The sequence below is a fragment of the Anguilla anguilla genome, chromosome 2, assembly GCF_013347855.1.
Source record: "Anguilla anguilla isolate fAngAng1 chromosome 2, fAngAng1.pri, whole genome shotgun sequence".
Lineage (NCBI taxonomy): Eukaryota > Metazoa > Chordata > Actinopteri > Anguilliformes > Anguillidae > Anguilla > Anguilla anguilla.
The window spans coordinates 20,298,321-20,321,521 of NC_049202.1; the positions used below are offsets into that span (position 1 = coordinate 20,298,321).

The 23,201-nt window shown below is 45.3% G+C and overlaps 1 protein-coding gene across 1 annotated transcript; it reads left to right on the forward strand.

Moving 5' to 3' along the window:
• The first annotated feature begins 146 nt into the window (after positions 1 to 146).
• Positions 147 to 21,884, forward strand: msh2 (mutS homolog 2 (E. coli)). Its single transcript, XM_035405918.1, has 16 exons — positions 147 to 396; positions 1,131 to 1,276; positions 1,800 to 2,084; positions 2,474 to 2,620; positions 3,037 to 3,186; positions 4,730 to 4,863; positions 13,951 to 14,150; positions 14,394 to 14,503; positions 14,734 to 14,857; positions 16,235 to 16,385; positions 16,759 to 16,856; positions 17,292 to 17,537; positions 18,057 to 18,261; positions 18,666 to 18,913; positions 19,687 to 19,862; positions 21,423 to 21,884. Exons 1-16 carry the CDS (start codon positions 189 to 191, stop codon positions 21,591 to 21,593), a joined length of 2,799 nt encoding a protein of 932 aa, XP_035261809.1. The 5' UTR covers positions 147 to 188; the 3' UTR covers positions 21,594 to 21,884.
• The last annotated feature ends 1,317 nt before the right edge of the window (positions 21,885 to 23,201 follow it).

Genomic DNA, 23,201 nt, shown 5'->3' on the forward strand with positions numbered 1-23,201 from the left:
AAAGTACAACTGCTAAATGTAACTAACTGCTACATGTTGTTAAAACATGGTTATTTGATAAGTAAACGAAACATGAATGTGCCCATTACGATAAGAACTGAGCGCGAAAGTGTCGTCATTTCAGTTTCCCCGGCAACGTATCCCTTTCCCTTTGACCCCATGCTTATGGCTTGGCGGGAGATTCCAGCATGGCGGTGCAACCAAAGCAGAACCTGTCCATGGACAGCGCATCAGAGCATGGATTTCTGAATTTTTATTTCTCCATGCCCGAAAAACCTGACACTACTGTGCGGCTATTCGATCGAAATGAGTACTATACAGTCCACGGGAAAGATGCGCTTTTTGCAGCGAAAGAGGTTTTCAAAACTAACGGAGTCATTAAAAATCTCGGCTCAGGTAACTTACGCTTTATCTGCCATAATTACAGATAGTTTCTAGCTAGCTTCTAGTTAGTTCTTTTTTTTACTAACCAGTAAGCTAGTGAGCAACGTTAGTCTATTTTCGACAATTGGCTGTTGGCTAGTTAGTTCACTTAGCTATCAGGTTCTGTTAGTAACGTTAAGCTTTGTAAACGCGGTATGAATAGACAACATCTGGGTTTTCCTGTTAGGCTATGTATTTGGGTGTTTTACAAACAAACCGTAATTTAAATTGTTTTCACAATGCAAGCTGGACGGCATTTTGGCTAGCTAAATTTTAAACTAACCAGCGAGCCAGTTAGCTTGTCAAAATAGAACTCAGTAGTAGTTGCCATGTGAAGTATAGCTAAGTTGGCCAGCTAGACAGATCACTGTAGCTAGCGTAGGTTAATTCAAAATTAATATTAAACGTTTCCCGTTGTCATATGTGACTGTATTACCACCTGAACATAGTCAGCGAACTGTTATTTTCGCAAATTGCGATTTGCTACAGCCTAAACAGCTAAGACGTAGACGTGTAATGTTTTAATGTTAGCTATAGGTAGTTTACTAATCTTAGCCGTCTTGTGGAAGGCCAAGCAGGCACCTTAACGACCTTCTAGGTAGTTCAGAAGTGAGTGCTTTTATATAGAGAAACTTATGTGACCTATGTATATGGATATAGATGCATGCTTGCGGGACCCAGTCCGATGTCTGTCCCTTCCTGTTCAGGGAGCAGGAAGCTGGAGAGTGTGGTTCTCAGTAAGATGAACTTTGAGTCGTTCGTGCGGGACCTGCTTCTGGTGCGGCAGTACAGAGTGGAGGTTTACAGGAACAAGGGCTCCAGTAAGGAGCATGACTGGCAGCTGACCTACAAGGTACCTGAGGGGGGAGGGAGAGCGTTTATGTACAGGGTATGGAGGGTTATGTGGCTCTGGTAATGGGAGTGGTGGTGTTTTTGTGTTTGTAATGGTGAGTGGCAGCTGGGGTCAGGGTGTTGTGTTTGTGAATGTTGTGGGTTTTTTGAGAAACCCCAGGTAATCACTGCCACTTTTTTCTGCTTTGTTCTCTCCCTGTCCCTCTTCCCCAATTTTCCCAAACTCCCTCCTTATCTCTCATCTTATCCCCCTCCTCTAACTACCCATCCTTCTCCTTTCTCTTCATACTCGGCTCTCATCCTAACAAACCCTGTGCTCTTCTTCCCTTGTCACTGTATATGTTCCACTTGTCCTTACCTTTCCTTTTTATTCTCTCTTCTGTACTATTCTCTCATTACATCATGTACTCTTCTTTTTCTCCTGTGTCATTTCCTGAACACTCTCTCTCTCTTTCTCTCTCTCTCCCCCTCTCTCCCTCTCTCCCTATTCCTCTCCCTCTCCCTCTCCCTCCCTCCCTGCCCAGGCGTCTCCTGGTAATCTGACCCAGTTTGAGGAGATCCTCTTTGGGGGAGCTGGGGGGTCTGGGGCAGCAGCGGCGGGCGTGGTCGGGGTGCGCCTGGGTTCCGGCGATGGGCAGCGCATGGTGGGCGTGGGCTACGTTGACTCCACCCTGCGGAAGCTCGGGGTGTGCGAGTTCCCGGACAATGACCAGTTCTCCAATCTGGAGGCTCTGCTGGTGCAGATCGGCCCCAAGGAGTGTGTACTGCCTGGGGGTGACAGTGCTGGGGACATCGGCAAGCTCCGACAGGTACACGCCTATTGCACACACGCATGTACATACACATGTGCACACTAACACATGAGTGTGAGTATATAAATGTACATATATATGTACACACACTTAAATATTCTCACTCAGGCTGTGCATATGAAAATTTGCACATACACACACAGCATTTTTCAGATGTTCTGGTGGAGTGAGGTGCTTCTGTACATGAATTTGACTGTATCTTTCTGTCTGTGAAGCATGCGGTAGGAAGTCTAAATGTGCATAGTGTGTGTGTGTTTGAAGGTACCTGTGTGTGTGTGTGTGTGTGTGTGTGTGTGTGTTTCTCCCTGTCAGAGAGTCTGTGTGTGTGTCTGTGTCTCTCTCTGTCAGAGAGCCTGTGTGTGAAGCTGTGTTGCCTTGTGTTACAGGTGGTGCAGCGTGGGGGCATTCTCCTGTCGGACAGGAAGAAGGCAGAATTTAACACTAAGGATATGGTGCAGGATCTCAATCGCCTGCTCAGAGCCAGGAAGGGTGAGACAGTATCCAGCGCTGCCCTACCTGAGATGGAGAAACAGGTTAGCAACAAATGCGAGGAGAAGAGGGAGGGGCAGGAATAGTGATGGGAGGGGTGGAGTTAATACATCTAGCAGTGATGGGAGGGGCAGGCTTAATACAACCAGCAGTGATGGGAGGGGTGGGGTTAGTACAACCAGCAATAATTGGAGGGGTGGACTAATGATACCTGGTTGTCTTGGGCGAACTAGGCTTCTTCCCTCAACTTCCCCCCTGTATAAGTGTGCATGTATTTGTATATTAACCTTTTATTTTGTATCAAAAGCATTGAACATAAGGTTACCTTATTAAGCATAGTATATTCTAGCAAATGAGCAAGTTGCCATTGTGTTAATTGTCTCATGACTGTGTGTCTTGTTCTGTATGAACACACCATTGCACCTGAGCATAATTTTTTTTATGTATTAAATTTTACTAGGTTGCCATGTCATCTCTGGCGGCAGTCATCAAGTATCTGGAGCTGCTCTCCGACGAGGCCAACTTTGGCTCCTTCCAGTTGACGACCTTCGACCTCAGCCAGTACATGCGTCTGGACAACGCCGCTGTCCAGGCCCTCAACCTCTTCCAGGTGAGAGGTCACGGCACCAAGCTGCTCGCTGTCCGGCTTCGCTGTCCGAGTTTTAGGATCAGGGCCACGTATGTCTTCGGCACAAACTTCTGTTTTGCATTGGGTACATGCCACAACATTGGTGTGTCAGAGTCCCTCCCAAAAGGGCTAGAATTTGCGTGTCACTCCTCCAGAATTAAAAGCGTTACCTGATTGAATGACGAGTCACAGCAGATGTTGCAGCGCAAGACACAGACACCCCTTTTGCAGCAATATAAACATATGGAGAAACGTGAGCTGTGAGACTCGCTTCAGCTAATGCCCTCTGGTAACCAAATGAGACCTTTGCATATTGTGCTCATTCCGTAGCTCCTGAGGAATGCTTTGCAGGCCCTGCCATTGCTGCTTGCCTCTGAAAGCTTCCCCCCCGTACCTGTTGAACATGAATTTAACAGCTTTCTGTTGGACAAGCCATGGCGGTTTCTCATTTCTGCTTCCCTTTCTTTGTTTCCATTGAAGGAACAACTAAGCCCGTACTTCCTGCTAAGAATTTGAGTGGGTCTTCAGTGTTTCCTGTGGGATTTTTCATCAGGGGCCTATGGGTTTCGCGAGGGTTCTGAGGTTTATGGTGCGCGTGCGCACGTGTACACGCAGCTGAGCGCGTAGCTCAGAACTTTACTACAGCGGATTCGAGCCTCAGCTGCCTCAACAGCGTTCGTGCCAACATCTGTTTCACACGTACCACAAAGCCAGTCACCCCTCACTCGCATGTGTTTACCACTCGCTACGGACAAGTTGTGGTAGAGAACACTACTCCAAGTGACTGCCATAAAGCTTAAAGAACTAATGACGACCGAAGACGTTGAATATTGCAGGTTGACTTAAAAGCAAAAGTAAATGAGCGTGGCAATTTAGGAAAGTTTCCTGCCTGTATATGAACAATATGGCTAACTATTAACGTTCTGCTGGTAGTAGTGTCGAGGAAGAATTGTTTTGCAAGATAATGTACGCTACGCTTTTTGTTTCAACAAAGTTATTCTGAGCCAATGGGACCATTTGCATCTAAGAATAGCTTTAAAATAATAATAATAATAATAATTCTAGCAGCGGGGCCCAGAATTTAGCAGTGCTGCTGCATCACTGTTGCCTTTGTTGAAAACGCAGGCCTTAATGTCACGAAAAGGCTTAAGTGGCTTTAAAGGGAAATGCTTCAAAGTTTTGTTGGCCTTTTGTTCCTTTTGCAGAAGCTATTTTCTTAGAGCAGTTTGTGGTTTCTATTCTGTCAAAAACGAAGGTTAGTAGAGGAACTTAACTGCTGCCTCGTCCTGAAGCGTGTTTTAAGTGTAGCGACAAGCCCTGTGGCATGGTGTGGAGTCATTCCCTTGCCAATCGTGTGACCTCAGCCTCTGTTCGCAACACTATTGATAGCAGTGTTGAGGTGGGCAAACAAGTGATTTTTAAAAATATATATATTTTTTTGGCTGTAGATGACCATCGAGGTACTGGTCAGTCAGTCTGCCCCTCAGTCTATATGCTATTGGCCAACGCGTCCCTCCCTTCCCAGGGTTCCCCTGACGACACGACGGGGACGCACTCCCTGGCCGGCCTACTGAATAAATGCAGGACCCCACAGGGACAGCGACTGGTCAACCAGTGGATCAAACAGCCCCTGATGGACCACAACAAGATCGAAGAGAGGTGAGGGCATGGCCCGGGGTAGGAGCTCCGTGTAACTGTGCAGTCATTCTTGAATTTACTGGTCTAGGTGGAAATGAGCTTTAGGGGTTTTAAAATGGTGTCTATGGCAAACGGTGTGTAGAGTGAACAGACCTGTAGGGCTGGGCAATAAACCATATTGACGATTTGTTTTCGATGAAGTATATCTTGTGGCCTGAAGTTTGGATGTTTACTACCGCATCAGGTACGATTAAAGAAAAAAAGTAGTAAGAAAGCAGAATGCTTTTTTTTGTTTTTTTTGCACTTGAAAAGACATTAATAATTGTTGTTTGTCACCCAGCCTTAAGTGGTATGTGATCCAGCAAAAAACATACAAAGAACTGAAATGTTTTTTGGGTCACCAACTGCTCCAAGTTTTTTGGTTTTACACGAAACTTTTTGGTTGATTAATTGCCCGTCTGTTTGATGATAAAATCCAGACAGAACCTCCCTTTCTCATAGTGTTAATACAAACAAACATATAAATACAATTGTTTATTGCCTGTTGGGTATTGGAAAGTCCCTGTGTAACCATGTTAAGAGTGACAGAGCGCTGACTGCAGTCAGAGATCTCCCTCAATTGCAGGGCTGGGGTCAGGATTGAGGCGTGGCTAACAGTGGATTCAGGAGAAGCTAATAGAGGATTGAGGCGAGGCTAATAGTGCTCGGTTGCTTCAGTTGAGACCCATTTGTTGGCCGATTTTAGTGGCAATCCACAATTTCTTCATATTACAAAGAACATATTTGCTACTTTCTCACGATGGGATTTTTATAACAACATTTTTCAATGTGTTTGCGTTAGTAAATGGCTGCTCTGTGTGCTGTTTTCCACTGGTGATGTCGGGTTCCACATTCCCACCACAAATGCGGAAGAGCTTGTGCATAAAATCAGAGACCCTCCCCCAGGATCTCTGCTAATTTGCAAAGAAGACGACTGTGGAAAGTTTTGCTAAACAAAGCTAGTTGTGGTTGCATAGGCCTACACATTCAAAATGGCTGAACAATCAACGGAAAGAACACCATCTTCAGATAATAACCCACCGGCAAATCTGGACATTTTAAAGCTTTTTGTCGATATAAGATACATACTTTGCTAAAAAGGAAATGGCTCTGAAATGGCTTAACCTAATGTAAACAGCTTATAGTTAGTACAATCAGATGTGCACAACTGTGCATATCCTCTTTTAGGAGCTGACTCAAGTAAATTTTCCAAGTATATTCCCCGTTTTGTTGGAGTGTATGGGTCATGACTCTTGTGTAAGTCAAACTTGAGTGGTGCTCAGTGGCATGACACAATGTTGCCACTGGAAGTAAATAACATCAAACATGGAACTTTGGAACATTCTCTGAAGGAGAATGACAAACCAACAGGGCTCAAAAACCAAAGTCCTTGTAACTGCTTTTACTTGCTCAAAAAATGGAGATACACCATAAAAACAGATATAAAATACTAAACACAGGTGAGTGGGTGAGGTTGAGGACAGATGAGACTTTGATTGTAAAGAGAGGACCACAGCAAAGCTAATCCTGCATTGTATGCCTTTAAACTATGGTGAATAAGATTCCTTCAAGAGAAATAGTTTTGTTCATTAAAGATACTTAGAAAAAGTACTAAAACTATTTAAAAAATGCTTGCAGCACATGCAGTGTTAATAATACATTTTTTAATGCTTTAAAAAAAAAAAAAAAAACGAATTGTGATGATAACGAAAATTGCATTAAAAATAACATGCCAAGTATGTTAAGAATGTTTCTAAAGGCAGTTTTTGAGCAGCCCACAAAAATCCGCTGGTGGACTGCAAGCAGAAGAATGCTTTTGGTGTTAACCGACATGCAACGATAGGCACGCTTCTGTACCGCTACTCTAGAATGCCAGAGAATTCCAGAGGTAGAATTCCAGAAGGCTAGCTCATTACTTCCGTCCTTCATGTCTGCCAAACCGATACGTCTGCTACATGCTACATGGTTATGCAGTCGACTGGCCAAGTCTTAAAGAAACTAATTTGGCTGCATAAAAAACGTGCAGTATAAGCGCAACACAATATTCCCAATGTAGCTTAAGTTTGTATCTTCTAGAAAATATTATTGAATATTAGAATAATATTTGATATATCACCCAGCCCTAAGCTGAAGTGACATCGCACTTGTACTGTCTGACATCGATACGTAACGCAACCTCCTCCTCCTTTTTTTATTTTTATGGAGTTGTGGATAAAAAAATAGTGAAAGTGAGCGTATCTGCTTACATCGTATTTACACTGTTCGAAATTACCTGATGTTACCTATACTTATTTGTCATGATTTGTCATGTCACTAACTGTGAAACTTATCAAGTGTAACCATGTGTTGAACCCTGTTGTTCAGTATTTCCATGTCGGCATTGCTGACAGTCTCCAGGCTTGCACCCCAAGCCGACCAATGACTCTCTGTTTGGAGGTGGAGCTTCCTTTTGAATGCAACTCTGGAATTTGGAATGTGAAAAAAACTGTTGTGACCACCAATAACCACAGGTGTCGCCAAATCGACCAAAACTGAAGATTTTGAGATAGACACTTTAATTTTGGTGTTGCCGGGATTGTCGGGACATCCCGCTACAGCAACAGGTTCCAACTGGTCCCAAAAGGGGGGGCTTAATAGTCCTTCCAGGATTTCTCAGAGTGTTTTTGTGATTGTTGCAATCAAAAATGCTTGATTTTGCAGAGGCTTTTCTCAAAAATTGCGATGCAATTTGCGAAGTTTTATGTAATTTTTTTTGCGGGAAAATTGCGGGGATTGGCCAAAATTGCAAGTTGAGGAAAAAATTTGCGATTTTTAAAAAAACTACTACTTAATGAAGAAAGTGTCATGTAATCACTTCCTATGATAATAAGCATACTGCAAATCACAGAAATAGCTGGAAATATTTTAGTTCTCATCTTTTTTAGAAGTTTTCTGACCATAAAGAACCATGGGCTCAAAGTTACAAAAGTCATAAAAGTGACATAGCTTTACAAAACCGGCAGTCTGTGGCTGCAATATAGAATACATAGGCTACATCTTCTGTAGAAATACGTGCTTTAAATGCTTTTTAAATAGTATTAATTCAACACATACTGTATGCACAAAAACAAAGTGCAATCTCTTACAACTGTAAGGGTGTATAAAACTCATGTAATTCAACACATACTGTTTTGGTAGCCTAATTCTCATGATAAGACCACATTTCTCATAAACCCCATCACTTCCTGTTTTGCCGTTTGTTTTGATGATGAGAGGAGAGGTTGAAGAGCCTTGTTAACTGTAAATGAGGAGTTATTTTAATACAAAGTTTCCGAACTGACTTTTGGAGTAAACCAAGTTGTATGCAGTGATGAACAGTCTTTCCCAGCGGAGCAACAAGTAACGTAACAGGTCAAGCTACGCTATGCTTGCTAATTATGCTAGATAGGAGTGTTGATAACAGAGATTGTCCGAAGGAGCCGTCTGCCAACAAAGATATTGTTTGATCAGGGAACAAATTTATTCACAAAATGGATCACCATTCACTTTTATCGAAGACTCCTGTGACAGATATGATTGCTTATGATTACTTTACCTAACCATGTTTTCATGCATTTCTTTATGACCTCAGCCCCTACAGACGCATTTTGCTACGTATTTTTTAATATGCGTCGGCTTTTTATATGGCTCTGGATTTGGACATTTAATGCGGAGAAATCGTGGGAATTTTGCAGAATTGCAAGCCCCTGCAAAATTTGCGAAGTTTGGTTGAATTTGCATTAATTATTGCGATTGCAAGATCGCGATTTCCTGGAGGGACTAGCTTAAGGTTATGCACAGCCGTTTGTTTAGTCCCCCGTTGGGACTAAATCCTCCCTTTTCCCACATGACCACATCTTGTGTATTGATGTCTGGCCCCATTGTTTCATGTCTGAGGCATGTTTACTTACCCCAGAGTTCAAGCGCATTGGATTAGAGGAAAATCTGTCAAAAATCAAGTGTTGCTGTCGTAATTACAGGTCACAGGAATAGACTAACACTAAAGTCAACGCATGACTTGTATCCGGCCGTCAACCGGCTTTGTGGCTGCATCAGGGGGCGGGGCATGTAATTGTTGTTGAAACTCAGAGGGATTCCTAACTGGAATCACAGGGACCTGAGTGTTACGATGAGTCAGAGCTGTTTTTAAACGAGACACAGGAAGTCTCCGGATTGAAAAACCTACCCCCCCTCTACTACCGGCATTGTGCCTCGCAGGTAGGGTGTGTCTTGTGAAACTAGCGCAGATGGGCAGCCCGCAAGCTAGCACCGGCCTCCGTCTCAGCCGTTGGTGTGGTTTCGGGAGCTGGTAACCCGAGAAGCCCCATCCTTAAAACTTTTCTTTTCGCTTCCTGTTCATTTCCATGTCTCGCTTGACAACAGTTTGTCAGAGCTGGAGTGCCCTTGTTTAAGCACATCTGGCCAATCAGGTCCTGCGTATGGGGACGGCACTGCTGTTGTTTTCGTACCTGACGGACAGCCCCTCTCCAGATTAGACAGCCATTTTGTGCTGGCCTTCACTTTTGGCCGTGCTGCATTTGAATTGCCTGTGATTCTGTGATGTCATCACCCCTTGATAAGGGAGCGGAGGGGGGGGGATGGGGAGGTATGAAGATTGCGGGGGGCTCAGTAGCACCCTGGGGCTCTTTTTTTTGTTCTAGGTAGATGCCACCACACCCCCACCCCCCCTGCCTGTCATTAGCCTATGAAAGAAACCGAATCTGATACGGGTGGGCATGGTTTAACTTATTTGTGAGGGTTCAATGGTAGGGTGGGATGTATGCTGTAGGCTGTAGGCCTCAGGCGTGTGTGTTGGTGTGTTTGCGGTGGTGTCTGAGCGGGGGTATCTGTTCTAACTGCTGTCTCGGAAGTTTGTTTATTCAGAGTGGGGGAGGGGTTTCCATATACACTGAGGACAATAGGATGGAGCTCCATTACATTAAATTACATTTATTTAGCAGATGCTTTTATCCAAAGCGACGTACAAAAGTGCATCATGGTCAATGGACAACTACAAAACACCGGTTCAGTAAGGTACAATACACATTTGGTACAGCTATTATAGCCAAGAACCATGCCTGGAAGCTCTTCTCCCGCACTTGTTTGCGTTTCCAGAGTCGTCCATGATTTCTGGCGACGTACAGGTTAGGGTTTAGCCCTGCAGGAGCAGCCATTTCCTCAGAACTTGCTGGTGTGAGTGCGCTGCTATCAAAATGACGGTTTGAGGATGGCGCTCTCTGACTGAGGCTGATTTGCATCAGTTTCACTGCACAGGCGTCTTTTATTACAATGACGTCTTTTTATAAGTCATGAAAATGTCCCTTCCCCTGTCTAACAGGAAGTCTCTATCTTTCCTTCCTTGTTTCATATAAGTGAGGTCCTGTTAGTTTAATTTGTAATGGACAAATAAAATTGTGTGTGTGTGTGTGTGTGTGTGTGTGTGTGTTTAAAAAAAAAAAAAAAAAAATTATATTGGTGAAGTGTAGTAAAACAGCACATAAATATGTATATACAAGCTCCTTTTGATTGTTTGGCAGAAAGATGTCCTCCTCTCTTTGAAAGGTAGAAAAACCCTGCCATAATGACCCCAGTTATCTACTGCCCTTCATGTTTCAGAATGGCAGTCTGGTTAATTAGTCTCTTCCTCCGTCATCCCTATCTCTGACTGTTTGTGCGTTTCTATTTTAAATTTTTTTGCTCTTTAACATTATCTCTGTCTTCTCCTGCTTGCTTTTTCCCACAAGGTAAAAAAAAAAAAAAGCACGGGGCGATGGTGCGTCACAGTCGTGACGGGGTGCGTCACACTCTTCCTCGGTATCGCGATTACGTTCACAGGCGTGCATGTCCAGGCTGGTGATGTATGAGGTATTTATCCCGTGGGGGAAACCAGCCCACACCTGGGAGCTTAGAAGTGGAAAAACCTGTCTTCACCTGCCCATCCCCCGCGAGGCTCTGCAGCCAATCAGAATCCTCGCTCTGACTTGCAGCGTAACCCATATTTTTGTGTACAAAGCAGCCTTTGATGTTGCTGTGTTCAATGGTGCTGTGTCAGGGCTGTCTCAAGTGTTCTGTGGGGCTTTTTAAAAATTGATTTATCGATTAATTTTGTGTGCTTTGTTCGTTAGCGCTGTGTTCAGTGCGCTCTGTGAGGGCTGGCTGTTGGGTACTCCGTGGTACATGTTTGTCATGCTTTTCTGCTGTGATTTGTGTTTCGGACATGTTTCGATTATCTCCTTTTTTAGAGCAGCTGTTCTCAAACTCGGTCCTGGGGCTCCGCTGTGTATGCTGGTTTTCATTGCTGTTTTTCACAGCTGCAATCCCAGAATTTCAACAAACTGTTTGTTTTTTTTTTTTAATTAGGCTTATCTACCCTCCTAAGCCACATTATGTCAGAAATTGCTGTACAATTTTTTTTAGCTGACCAAATTAAAGACTGAGGGGACACCTTAGTTCTTTTAAACTAAAACCATTTGGTAGAAGAATTCACAGACAAAGCAAATGATAACGAGCCAAACCTGTATTGTATTAGTAAGTTTACTCAAAAAATTATAAAAGAACACGTGTTCAGCAACCTTAATTGAGTCACGGATTAGCTGTAAAAACCAGCCCCCAGACCAAGTTTGCGAACCATTGTTGCATTTTTAAAACATACATTTTGTCCTTCAGTTTGTGCCTTATACATGCATATCATAATTCATATGACTTGAATGTGTTGGGAAAGAGAAGTCATTCTATTTCTTTAATACATAGTCCTAGTTGATGGAGTTGTAAATAGACTTTTTTTCCTTCAACTGTGGGTATTGGCATTCCTCCACTGGAGTGGGTATTGATTGGGGGTGGGGAGTGTTTGCTGTTTGCAAATACTGAACCAAGTTTGATCCGTGCCAGTGTTGGTTTCAGCCAAAATGGAAAGGTCTCGAAAGCGTGGATACTTTGAATGCGTGGTTTAAAAAAAAAAAATGTATTTTCCTTTTGAATATGGATGAGCACTGATGACTACTGGCTTCTTGTGCTACTCCCAGTAATGTATCATTTGATCTGAATGACATGTAGTACCTATTCTTTGAATTATGGGAATTGGTGATTGCACTGGGTCTAAATCGGGGGCGGGGACAGTAAAAGACGCTAGTTTCGGCTTGTTGAAGCCCCTGCAGAGGTGACTCTAAAGCTGTCGTCAAGCTGCCCCCGAATCCCAGCGTCCTCTGGGCGCTGTGACTCGACTCTGTTCATTGGTGAGACTCGTATTTTGACATGATCCCGTGATTCTCATTCCTTCTGAGGTCTGCAATTAATGATTAAGCCTAGGTGCCAGTTCAGAGAGTAAACTCCCTCTCCTGTTCGCTCAGGTGTGTGCTGCTTGCAGTGTAAATGTTAGCGTACAGACGGTTGGGACTTTTTGTGGCTGTGTGGGATTGTTTAAACACCTTGTCTAAATGCACCTTGCGTGAAATGCAATAGCAAAGAGAGTGACAAAGAAAAATGGAAAGAGAATGAAAGAAAGAAAGACGAAAGAAATAGCCTGATGGTTAAACTGAGTGTTGTGAAATGTTTTTTTTACATTGACGGTACTGCGCGAGCTTTCTTTCCCAGCCTGCCCTGCATTGTCAGATGCGTCTCACCGGGAGGGCTGTCCTCCAGTGCATTGTGGGACGTTTCTCATGGGGAGGGTGCCGAGACACAGGTTGGACTGTCGGGTGCAGTCGTGACAAACCGTTGCAGAGGAATTATTCTAGTATTTAACCAAAGCTTAGATAATCGGTCTCCTTACAGCGCACTGAAACACAGACAGACACATTACAGTTGCGATGCCACACACAGGCATACCGCTCACACACTTACACTCTCACCCTCGCACACAGAAACTTTAATCCTCTCTCAGGCCCTGCTCTCCTCTTTATCATGAATTATGCATTATTGAGGTGGATTCCCTTGTTCTGCAAGACTCTCAGTTTACTTGTCACAGAGCGCTGGATATTTTTTTTTTGCTGAAGCTGTTCAGGTTAAACACCTCGCTCAGGGGTACAACAGCAGTGCCTCTCCTGGGTATCGTACCCATCTGTCCTGCATTGTCCAAGTTTTCAGTCAGAAGTCCAGCTCCTGAACCATCATGTCATATTAACTGAACAGGTTTCTTATGATGCCTGCATATCACGTCCATAGAGCCTGTGTAGCCACTGTGCTGTACCACCTGTAACGTTTATATTATGTCCACCTGAACTGCTCTCCCCGTCATAAGCATATATGAATATTTGACAGAAATTTTCCGCCGAGACAAATAGAAATTTAACTCCAGAGTGAGTCGAAAGAGTTGTGTCACCTCTAAATATGGAAGTCACAGCAGGCTCAGGCAGGTAGACCTCAGAACCAGGCCCCTTCCCAGATAGCACTGGCAGTCCCTCATAGGTGTGCAGGTGGAGTCTCTGTATTCTTTAGAACCTGCTTATCTTTCACAGTGATGTGACGGGTAGAGGAGTTTTCTAGGTGCAGCTTGGAGTGCGTACAGTGGACCCAGGCTAGTAACTGTATATCTGCGGTCCTCTTTCGGGATCTGTCGATTGTCATCAACCCGGAGCCTGTGTTGTTATGAGTTAAACGGTAAACATGTTCCCGTAGCAACAGTGGCCATGGCAACTCCCAGGCGGGGAAACTAGTTTGTATCTCCCTTCTGGCCGCCTGCTCCCGGGGATTAGGTCACGTGGCCCGATGGCGTTGGTAAACAAAGCGCCCTCAGCGGTGGAACGGGCTGAGCCCTCACCTGGGTGTGCGGTATCGTCGCCGTCAGCGCTTTCCCCTCGCGCCTGAAATCGGGTCACCTGCTGCGAGTGGCCTCAATGCGGGCGTACAGCCATCTGCACTGTACGCATCTTCAGCCCTGAACTGGTGTACCATAGAATAGTCTGTCTCATGAAATGTTTATACAAAACAGAAAGTAAAAGATATGTAATAATAATAATAAAAATAATAATAAGAAATAAAAATTCCAATGATAATTACATTAATAATACAATAATGTAGTAATAATAATAATAATATGAATAATGTGATATTAAGGTTGGACCTGGTGGAGAGCTTTGTGGAGGACGCGGAGCTGAGGCAGAGCTGCCATGAGGACCTGCTCCGGCGTTTTCCGGACCTCAACCGCCTGGCCAAGAAGTTCCAGAGACAGAACTCCACTCTGCAGGACTGCTACCGGGTCTACCAGGCCGTGGGCCAGCTGCCGGGCCTGGTGCAGGCTCTGGAGAGATACAGCGGTGAGGACGTGCGCACACGCACTTGTGGGGACGTACGTGTGTGTATACACCCACATATGCCCCTGCCTCACGCACGCATGCCACCAAGTATTTGCAAGTACACATGGCAAACACATATGCTCACCGTGCGAATGCATACTGAAAATGTGCAGACCTGTCTCACATACATGCACACACACACACACACATTCTCATTTGCTGTCCCTTCATGATGATCATGGCTAACGGCTGTCTTTTTTACAGGAAAACACATGGTCCTGCTGAACGCAGTGTTCAGCTCTCCTTTGAATGACCTCAGCGCTGACTTTGATAAGTACCAGGAGATGATTGAGACCACGCTGGATATGAATCAGGTATTTGTGCTGTTCTATGCTGTTCTGTGCTGGGCCAGGCCACACCGTGCTATGGTATGTCCTGTCTGTGTGTGGGCCCTTTTGCTGTATGACCTTTCAGTGTGTTATGTCGTGGTGTGTTTTGTAGTTGTTAGTGCCCTCTTTTTTTGCAGTGTGTGGATTTCATTGTTTAGCAGGTCATGCAGTACACTTTGTGTTCAGCGTTGACTCTGGCGCCCTCTTGAGTGCAGATCGAGCACCACGAGTTCCTGGTGAAGCCGTCATTTGACCCCACTCTGAGCGAGCTGCGTGAGACTATGGACAGCCTGGAGAAGAGCATGCAGGGTGCCCTGAATGCTGCTGCCAGAGAGCTGGGTAGGCCTCCGACCTCTCCACCTGTCACTCTGACCCCGCCCCCTGTCACTCTGACCTCTCCCCCTGTCACTCTGACCCCGCCCCCTGTCGCTCTGACTCCTGCTTACTCACTTGGTGATCATGTAGAGAAGGGGTTCCAAGGTACAACAATGAGGCTTGCCTGCTTGCCAGGGACAAATAAAACCAGGTACAGGACAAGCAAAATTGCTCTAACCCTTGCCCAGTGAGCAAGTCACGCTTGATGGGCTAAATCATAATTCAGTTTGTTCGAATCTCCATTCAGTATATGATTGCACAGAACCCAATTTGTGTAAGAGGCGGAAACAAAGATTATAAGGTGGGTCATATTGGTTCCTGAGACTTCTGACATCATCAAATCAGAAAGTTGGTGCAGTTGACTCTATCATTAGTTCATCTCATCACTGTTAATTCAATTATCCTGGGGTGTTTCACGAAGCAGGATTACTGAGTTAGCTGGATAATTGCAATAAATAAATCCTGGAACTGCTGTTTTTACTTCAGTCCGTGTTCCAGATTTGGGAGCATTCTGGGTTTTACTCCGTGCGGTTATCAAGCTAACTCCATTATCCTGCTTTGTGAAACAGGGCCCTGGATAGAATGGCAGTGTGGGTATGGTTGTTATGAACCCTGACTTATGGCCTAAACACTGCGGGGTCAGTTCTGAGATACAGATTCTGCTGTTGTGACCTTCAGCTACTTGTAATTCACTTGTAATAATAGGCCTGCGCAGACCTGGTCTTACTAGAGGCAGGTGGGTACAGTGAGTGGAATCCAACTGCAGGTTTCTTCCATTTAGAGTGCTGTCCTGCATCTAGCGAAACCAGGGATGGCTCAAACCAGTGTGCTAATACAGGCATTTCTGTGCCTGTGCTTTCCACTAACCCTGATCTGCTTCAGCAAATACCCAGGCTTATGACTGATAATGTGCCAAAATATCTGTTAATAAGGACAGGAGCCTTGGACAAGTGTGTCTGCCATGAGCATAGATAATGTAGTCAATATAATATTAGGTGATATGAGAGGATATAGTATAAGATCAATATAAACGGACGTGTGCATTGTTTCACCCCTCTTGTTAGGATAGCTGGTTGGCTTACAGCACTCACTGATATTGAACTCATTTAAATCTTCCGTTAGCAATCTGAAGTGGAGTTCACGATGACCATTTTCATGAACTCTGTCAACTGTGTGTGTCTTTCCATTTCTGCCTACGTCTCTGTCTGTCCACCTGTCTCCATCTCTTCCTGTATGCTTCGCCGTCTCTGTCTGTCTGTGTGTCGTGTCTGTGGCTGTGGCTGTGGCTGTGGCTGTGGCTGTGTCTGTGTCTGTGTCTCTCTGTCTGTATCCGTTTGTCAGGCCTGGAGGGGGGGAAGACGGTGAAGCTGGAGTCGAACGCCCAGCTGGGGTACTTCCTCAGAGTCACCTGCAAGGAGGAGAAGAACCTGCGCAACAACAAGAAGTTCACCATGCTGGACGTGCAGAAGAACGGAGTCCGCTTCACCAACAGGTGGCGCCATTACGCACGCACGCACACACACACACACACACACAGACGCGCACACACACACACACACACACACACACACACACACACACATACTCTTCTCTGTGAAATGCCTACACCCATTCCCACCTGGACCATCGGTTTAGTGAGTCTGATAAGAAAAAGTGTACATTTAATATGATAATGAAAAACCAGCAAGCGAATGATGTTCATTTATTCCATGAGACTAGTGACTAACAAGCAACTTTGCAAGGTCAAGATGTTATAACACACACACTCACAGGGGCCTACGCACAGAGGTGTCAGATGAACTGAAGCTGGATCTGTGTGTGTGTGTGTGTGTGTGTGTGTGTGTGTGTGTGTGTGTGACTGGCAGCAAGCTGAGCTCTCTGAACGAGGAGTACACCAAGAGCAGGGAGGAGTACGAGGAGGCCCAGAACGCCATCGTCAAGGAGATCCTCAGCATCGCCTCAGGTGAGGGGGGTTGACTCGCTGGGCCAATCAGAAACCCTCACAGCGTTTTTTTTTTTTTTATCCACCACTTGGCCCACAAGGGAAAACCCTGACAAAACATTGTGCAAACATGCAATGAGATGCCAAATGCCGTGTGTGTGTGTGTGTGTGTGTGCGTGCGTGCGTGCGTGCGTGCGTGCGTGCGTGCGTGCGTGCGTGCGTGCGTGCGCGCGCGTGTGCGTGAGAGAGAGTGTGAATGTGTGGTTGTGTATGTGTGTGTGTGTGTGTGTGTGTGTGTGTGAGTGAGAGAGAGAGAGAAAGAAAGAGAGAGACTGTGGTTTTGTGGGTGTGTCTGTGTATGTGTGTGTGTGTGCGTGAATACATACTTTATGTGCACTTTTATACACCCTTTCTGACTCCCCATTCCTTACCTGTACCCCTCTCTGGCCCTCTAAGGCTACGTGGACCCCTTGCAGACGCTGAATGACGTGATCGCCCAGCTGGACGCGGTGGTGAGCCTGGCCCTGGTGTCCCACTCCGCCCCCGTGCCCTACGTGCGCCCCAGGGTCCTGGAGAAGGGGTCCGGGAGGCTGCTGCTGAAGGGGGCCAGGCACCCCTGCATCGAGGCCCAGGACGACGTGGCCTTCATCCCCAATGACGTGTCCTTCACCCGAGGAGAGGAGATGTTCCACATCATCACCGGTGAGGAACACTGCGGCCATGCACTTCTACCGTACACTTTTAAGCAGGCCCTCTTATCCGGAGCAACTTGCTATTCAAACACAAGGGCGAAGATCAGGGATCAAAGTGCAGTAAGTCCCCAGAGGGTGAAGTATAGCCCCAAGAGAGACAACTGCAAAAAGACTCTTTGGCCAACTTGCCAGCTACCCCATTTAACAAGTATAAATAAGAACTGCCCAAATGAGCATTAAACTACATTAAATGAAAACCAGTAGACATACTGCAGACATACGTGCACATTTAATAGCATGTACACCCATGCACAGATACACAGACACATATGCAAAAACATACAGAAACTTTCACACACATCCATAACACATGTACACTAACAAACCCCAATCCTATACAAAAGACCCCAGACATACATACAGAATGCTCGCAGAAAAATGCACATAACACTCAAACACACACACACACACCAATTATTTATATTATCATTTAAATTTTTATTGTCTGCCCCTCCCCCTCCCTCGGCAGGCCCAAACATGGGCGGCAAGTCCACCTACATCCGGCAGGTGGGGGTGATCGTGCTGATGGCGCAGATGGGCTGCTTCGTGCCGTGCGAGGAGGCGGAGATCAGCGTGGCGGACTCGGTGCTGGCCCGCGTCGGCGCCGGCGACAGCCAGATCAAGGGCGTGTCCACGTTCATGGCCGAGATGCTGGAGACCGCCGCCATCCTCCGGTAAGGGTCGGGGGGGGCGACTCGGCACCGTGACAGTTCAGCTGCGGTGATATTTACTTTGCCCCTTCCGTTCGGGTTTGAATTTTACCTCAGGAGGTGTGAAAAAAAAATACGACCTGTGGTAAGATCTATATGAAAGGCAAAAAGCTGCCACTGTTCATGTTATGGACCACATTTCATTTTTTATACAATCCACATCTCCTTCAGTTTTGCACCCTCATGCTTTCTGTTATTCTCTTGCACTATATCTCAACAACAGTTAATTGGCTATTCAATAATCTCTAACTGTTTATTGGCCATTCAGTAATCTGACTAACTGTTTATTGGTTATTTCTATAATCTCAGTCACCGTGGATTAGTTATTCAATATCCGTCTCCATCTGCCTTTCTCTGTCTGCTTTCAGCTCAGCCACTGAAGACTCCCTCATAATCATCGATGAGCTCGGGCGCGGCACCTCCACGTACGACGGCTTCGGTCTGGCGTGGGCGATCTCCGAGTTCATCGCCTCGCGCATCAACTGCTTCTGCCTGTTCGCCACGCACTTCCACGAGCTGACCGCCCTGGCCCAGCAGATCCCGACCGTGCGCAACCTCCACGTCACGGCGCTGACCACCGACAGCACTCTAACCATGCTGTACAGGGTTAAGAAAGGTGAGCAGACACACGCACAGGCACACACACACACACACACAGACGCACACGCACGCTCGCACATGCTCAAGTTCTGTCTCTCTCTCACAGACACACGCACGCAAACACACACATTCAAACAAAGCACATTATGGACTTGCGCCCTTGTGTGTATTTTGTGTAACTTCTGTTTATATAAGGTTTACACTGACATCTAGTGGCCACCTGATACTTGTTCTAAACAGGCATGAACTATTGGAAAATGATTGTAGCTCGTCATGCCACCGATGGATTCGACTGAATTTGACAGGACTGACTCGCAGCTTTGTGGCTGCTTTGAATGCAGTTTGAATGGCTGTTAGGTTGACATCGCTTGGCAGATTGAGTAGTTTCACATTGTGATGTTGGTCCTGTTCAGTGGTGTGAGGGCATCTAAGGCTCGCATTTAAGCACAGACGACCACATGTAATTGCTGTGCTACTCTGAAGTACGTTTAAGTTTGTGCCAGCAAATCGATTGCTGTGGCTATTCTAGTGCTGAGGGAATTTTTTAGCTCGTTTTTTCTCTCTAAAAATTGGATCTCATTCCCTTTCCCTTCAACCTTTTTCCTCTCTCCTTCTCCTTTTCTCTTTCTCTCTCTCTCTCGATCTATATATCTATCTGTATCTCTCCCTCCTTTGTCTCTCTTTCCTATCTCTCTCTTTCCCTCGCTGCTCTCTTTCCCTTCTCTCTCTCTATCCCTCTCTCTCTCTCTCCTGTCCTCTCCTCTCCCCCCCCGTCTCTCTCTCTCTCAGGTGTGTGTGACCAGAGCTTTGGGATTCACGTGGCGGAGCTGGCGAGCTTCCCGAAGCACGTGATTGCCAGCGCGCGGGAGAAAGCCCTGGAGCTGGAGGAGTTCCAGGACGTGACCCAGGCGGGCGGGGAGGAAGAGGAAGGGCCCGAGGCGAAGAGGCGGCGTTTAGACAGACAGGTAGGAGGTCGGGTGGCGCAGCGGTAAAGAGCTGGGCTTGTAGCACCGAGGTTTTGGGTTCAAGTCGGCAAGCGTGGAGTCGTTTGAGCGTTGTCCTTGTACCCGTTAGCACTGTACTTTAGCTCAGCTTATTTCAGTAAATATCCAGCTGAATATCCATGCAGTGCTGGTAGATGCTGATAGTGTTGTTGTAATGTGCTTTAGTAGTATATAGTTCAGGGTAGGACTGAGAAATACACCGCAACGATACATATTGAATACAATAACGATTATCGGCACCATGTGCTGTATTGCCTTTCTTTTCGTCTTTGTTTCTTTATTTATACCTAAGGTGGTCATAAAAATCTAGAATTCAGAGGCCACATGAAACGCTTCTGGGGGAAAACAACATCTCCAGTGTTATCTGTTGGGTGTTGATAAGGAAGCCATTTTGTCTAGGCTTACTGTTCGATATTTGGCTAAAATGGTTAGCGCTTACTGTAGCAGCTGGGAACAATTTTGTGGCTCCCACGGTCAACTGCCTTGAGAAAGCTGGCAGCGCAAGCATATCATTAAGAGTGATGTACTCTGGATTGATGTCACCGAATATCTCATCCATGTCGTACACTTATAAAACTTATTATTGGACAACACCAGCCAAAATGTGACCGCAAATCAAAAGTTTGAAAGTTTTATAAAGCTTTTTGTCAGCAGGATTCTCATTGTGAATTGGAAATCGTTTTACTGATTGCTAACCTATTCGTCACATTATTCACAATTTTGATTAACATAATTTACTTGACCTTTTTGCAATTGCATAACTGTGCCATCATGTGACAACTTAATGGCTCAATATGTATAAGTTCATAGATTTGTAAGTTTGATAACTGTGTATGTTGCCATGGTATGACAAAGGAAGCTAATCCTGAGCTAATACTTTGGGGAATCGTTCTACACAAAACGCATGTTATGACACTTCCATGCTTGATGGTGACATTTGCTTGATGCAGGGGATCTGTCTGTTTACAGTCGGCACTTGTATGAGTATAGCCAGTGGGGAGGGAGGATGGCGTCGTGGTTTTTGTTGTGTCTTATACGCCCGAGTTCACGCAGATGACAGTCGTCTAAAACGTTTGATGATTTCTGGCGGTCCAGCGATTTCTGGAAGCTGCACGTGGCTCCAGCAAATTGGGCGGTCCGTACAAACATGCAGTTTATGTTTATTGTTTTTAACAATAACCTCCGCTATAAGGCCTAAAGTGTTGTGATTGGATACATACTCTTGGTCACCTCCTGACACGTGTCAGCATGATCCCCTGGTGAAGTGTTGTGATTGGATACTTACTGTTGGTCACCCACTCCTGACACGTGTCAGCTTGTTCCCCTGCTGAAGTGTTGTGATTGGATGCTTACTGTTGGTCACCCACTCCTGACATGTGTCAGCATGATCCCCTGGTGAAGTGTTGTGATTGGATACTTACTGTTGGTCACCCACTCCTTACATGTGTGAGCATAATCCCTTGGGTGTATTTTACATGAGTTTTATCTTTACCTTGGTTGACATTGTTATTTTTTATCTAGGAGGGGGAAAAGATAATCGAAGGTTTCCTGGCCAAGGTGAAGGCCCTGCCTGCTGCAGACATGTCTGACCAGGCCATCCAGGAGGAGCTCAGGAAACTGAAGGCCGAGGTTCTGGCCCAGAACAACAGCTTCGTGAGCGAGCTCGCTTCCCGGTCCAAAAGCACCGCTTAAGGCGAGGGCCCAACCCCCCAAAAACCCCAAAACACTCTAGATAATTATCTGCACTCCTAGCCCCAACAAAAATGTGCCAGTCCAGTCCAAAACCGGGCCTGTCCGGTTCAGTCCAGTTTGCTAGTTTGGGGCAGGCGGGTTGTAGGTAATGGTACAGTACATTGGTAGATCTTTGTTCCATTTTAGAACAGTCATTTGTCCATTTTGTTTTCTCCTGTTTTTGTCTGTTGTGCTGTTAAAAACTCTCCACAACACACAATGGAAAATAAAGCTTGTGTTTTCCTTATTGCACATCCTGCAGTTTCCTTTCCGCACATTGGTGTCACAAAGACTGGCAGCTACTGCTAGGTGTGCTGCGTTAAGAGTCGAAGAGGAATGCCAGGTTTAAGTGAATGCAGTTTATTGTACAGTGCCTCCAATAATGGCAATTATCAATGGTGCAAAATGTGTGTAGTGGAAATGGCTTTATGAGAATGGTGTGCAGGTGACAGTGTTGACGGGTCTCCCCGAACCATTCCACCTTTCTTATATACCCAACGATCAAAAGAAAAAACCCAAGTCATCAATTAAAGTAAATTTAATAACATAATCAAAACAGTAAATCAATTATCCTGCTTGTGCTATCTTTGTAAGCCTATCACACTGGGTTAACCTCTGTATCTGGCTGGGCACTGTCCTGTAGGTATCAATATCTTTAGTCAGTGCCCACTATATCATACCATTGAAGACACCAACTTATTCCCCACAATATCGGTTTACCTACCATACACTGTATTATGGAGAAACTAAGGTTTACGTAAAGCTGATCCAGTAGGATGCTTTGCAGCTGAACACTCCCTCTTTATCATGTCCTGCTGTGACTCCCTGTCAGCACAGTAAACAAAACTTCCTTTTGGGGGTCTGATAAGGTGCATACTTCTGTAAGCCATCATACAACTGCAAAGGAAAGCAAAAGCTGTTTGAGAATTGATCTGTAATGAAAAGTCCTTGGATGTGAATATGGAATATGGAATTCTTTATGCCATTTATGACCTAGTCTGAAATTGAGAGGATTATTATCTCAGAAGGCAGAAGTGTCTCATTAAGCACGATACAACTTTGTACTATTGTGATTTGAACAAAAGTCAGTATTACCTTCAGTGGAATGACATCACTGTTAGACATGTTCAAAGGAATTACATGGGCATGTCCTCTAATGCTGTCACTTCTAGACATGTTTACTGGAATGACATCACTAATAGACATGTTCACTGGAATGACATCACTGTTAAACATGCTCACTGGAATGACATCACTGTTAAACATGCTCACTGGAATGACATTACTGTTAATCATGCTCACTGGAATGACATCACTAATAGACATGTTCAGTAGAATGACAGCACTGTTAATCATGCTCACTGGAATGACATCACTAATAGACATGTTCAGTAGAATGACAGCACTGTTAATCATGCTCACTGGATTGACATCACTAATAGACATGTTCAGTAGAATGACAGCACTGTTAATCATGCTCACTGGAATGATATTACTGTTAATCATGCTCACTGGAATGACATTACTGTTAATCATGCTCACTGGAATGACATCACTGTTAAACATGCT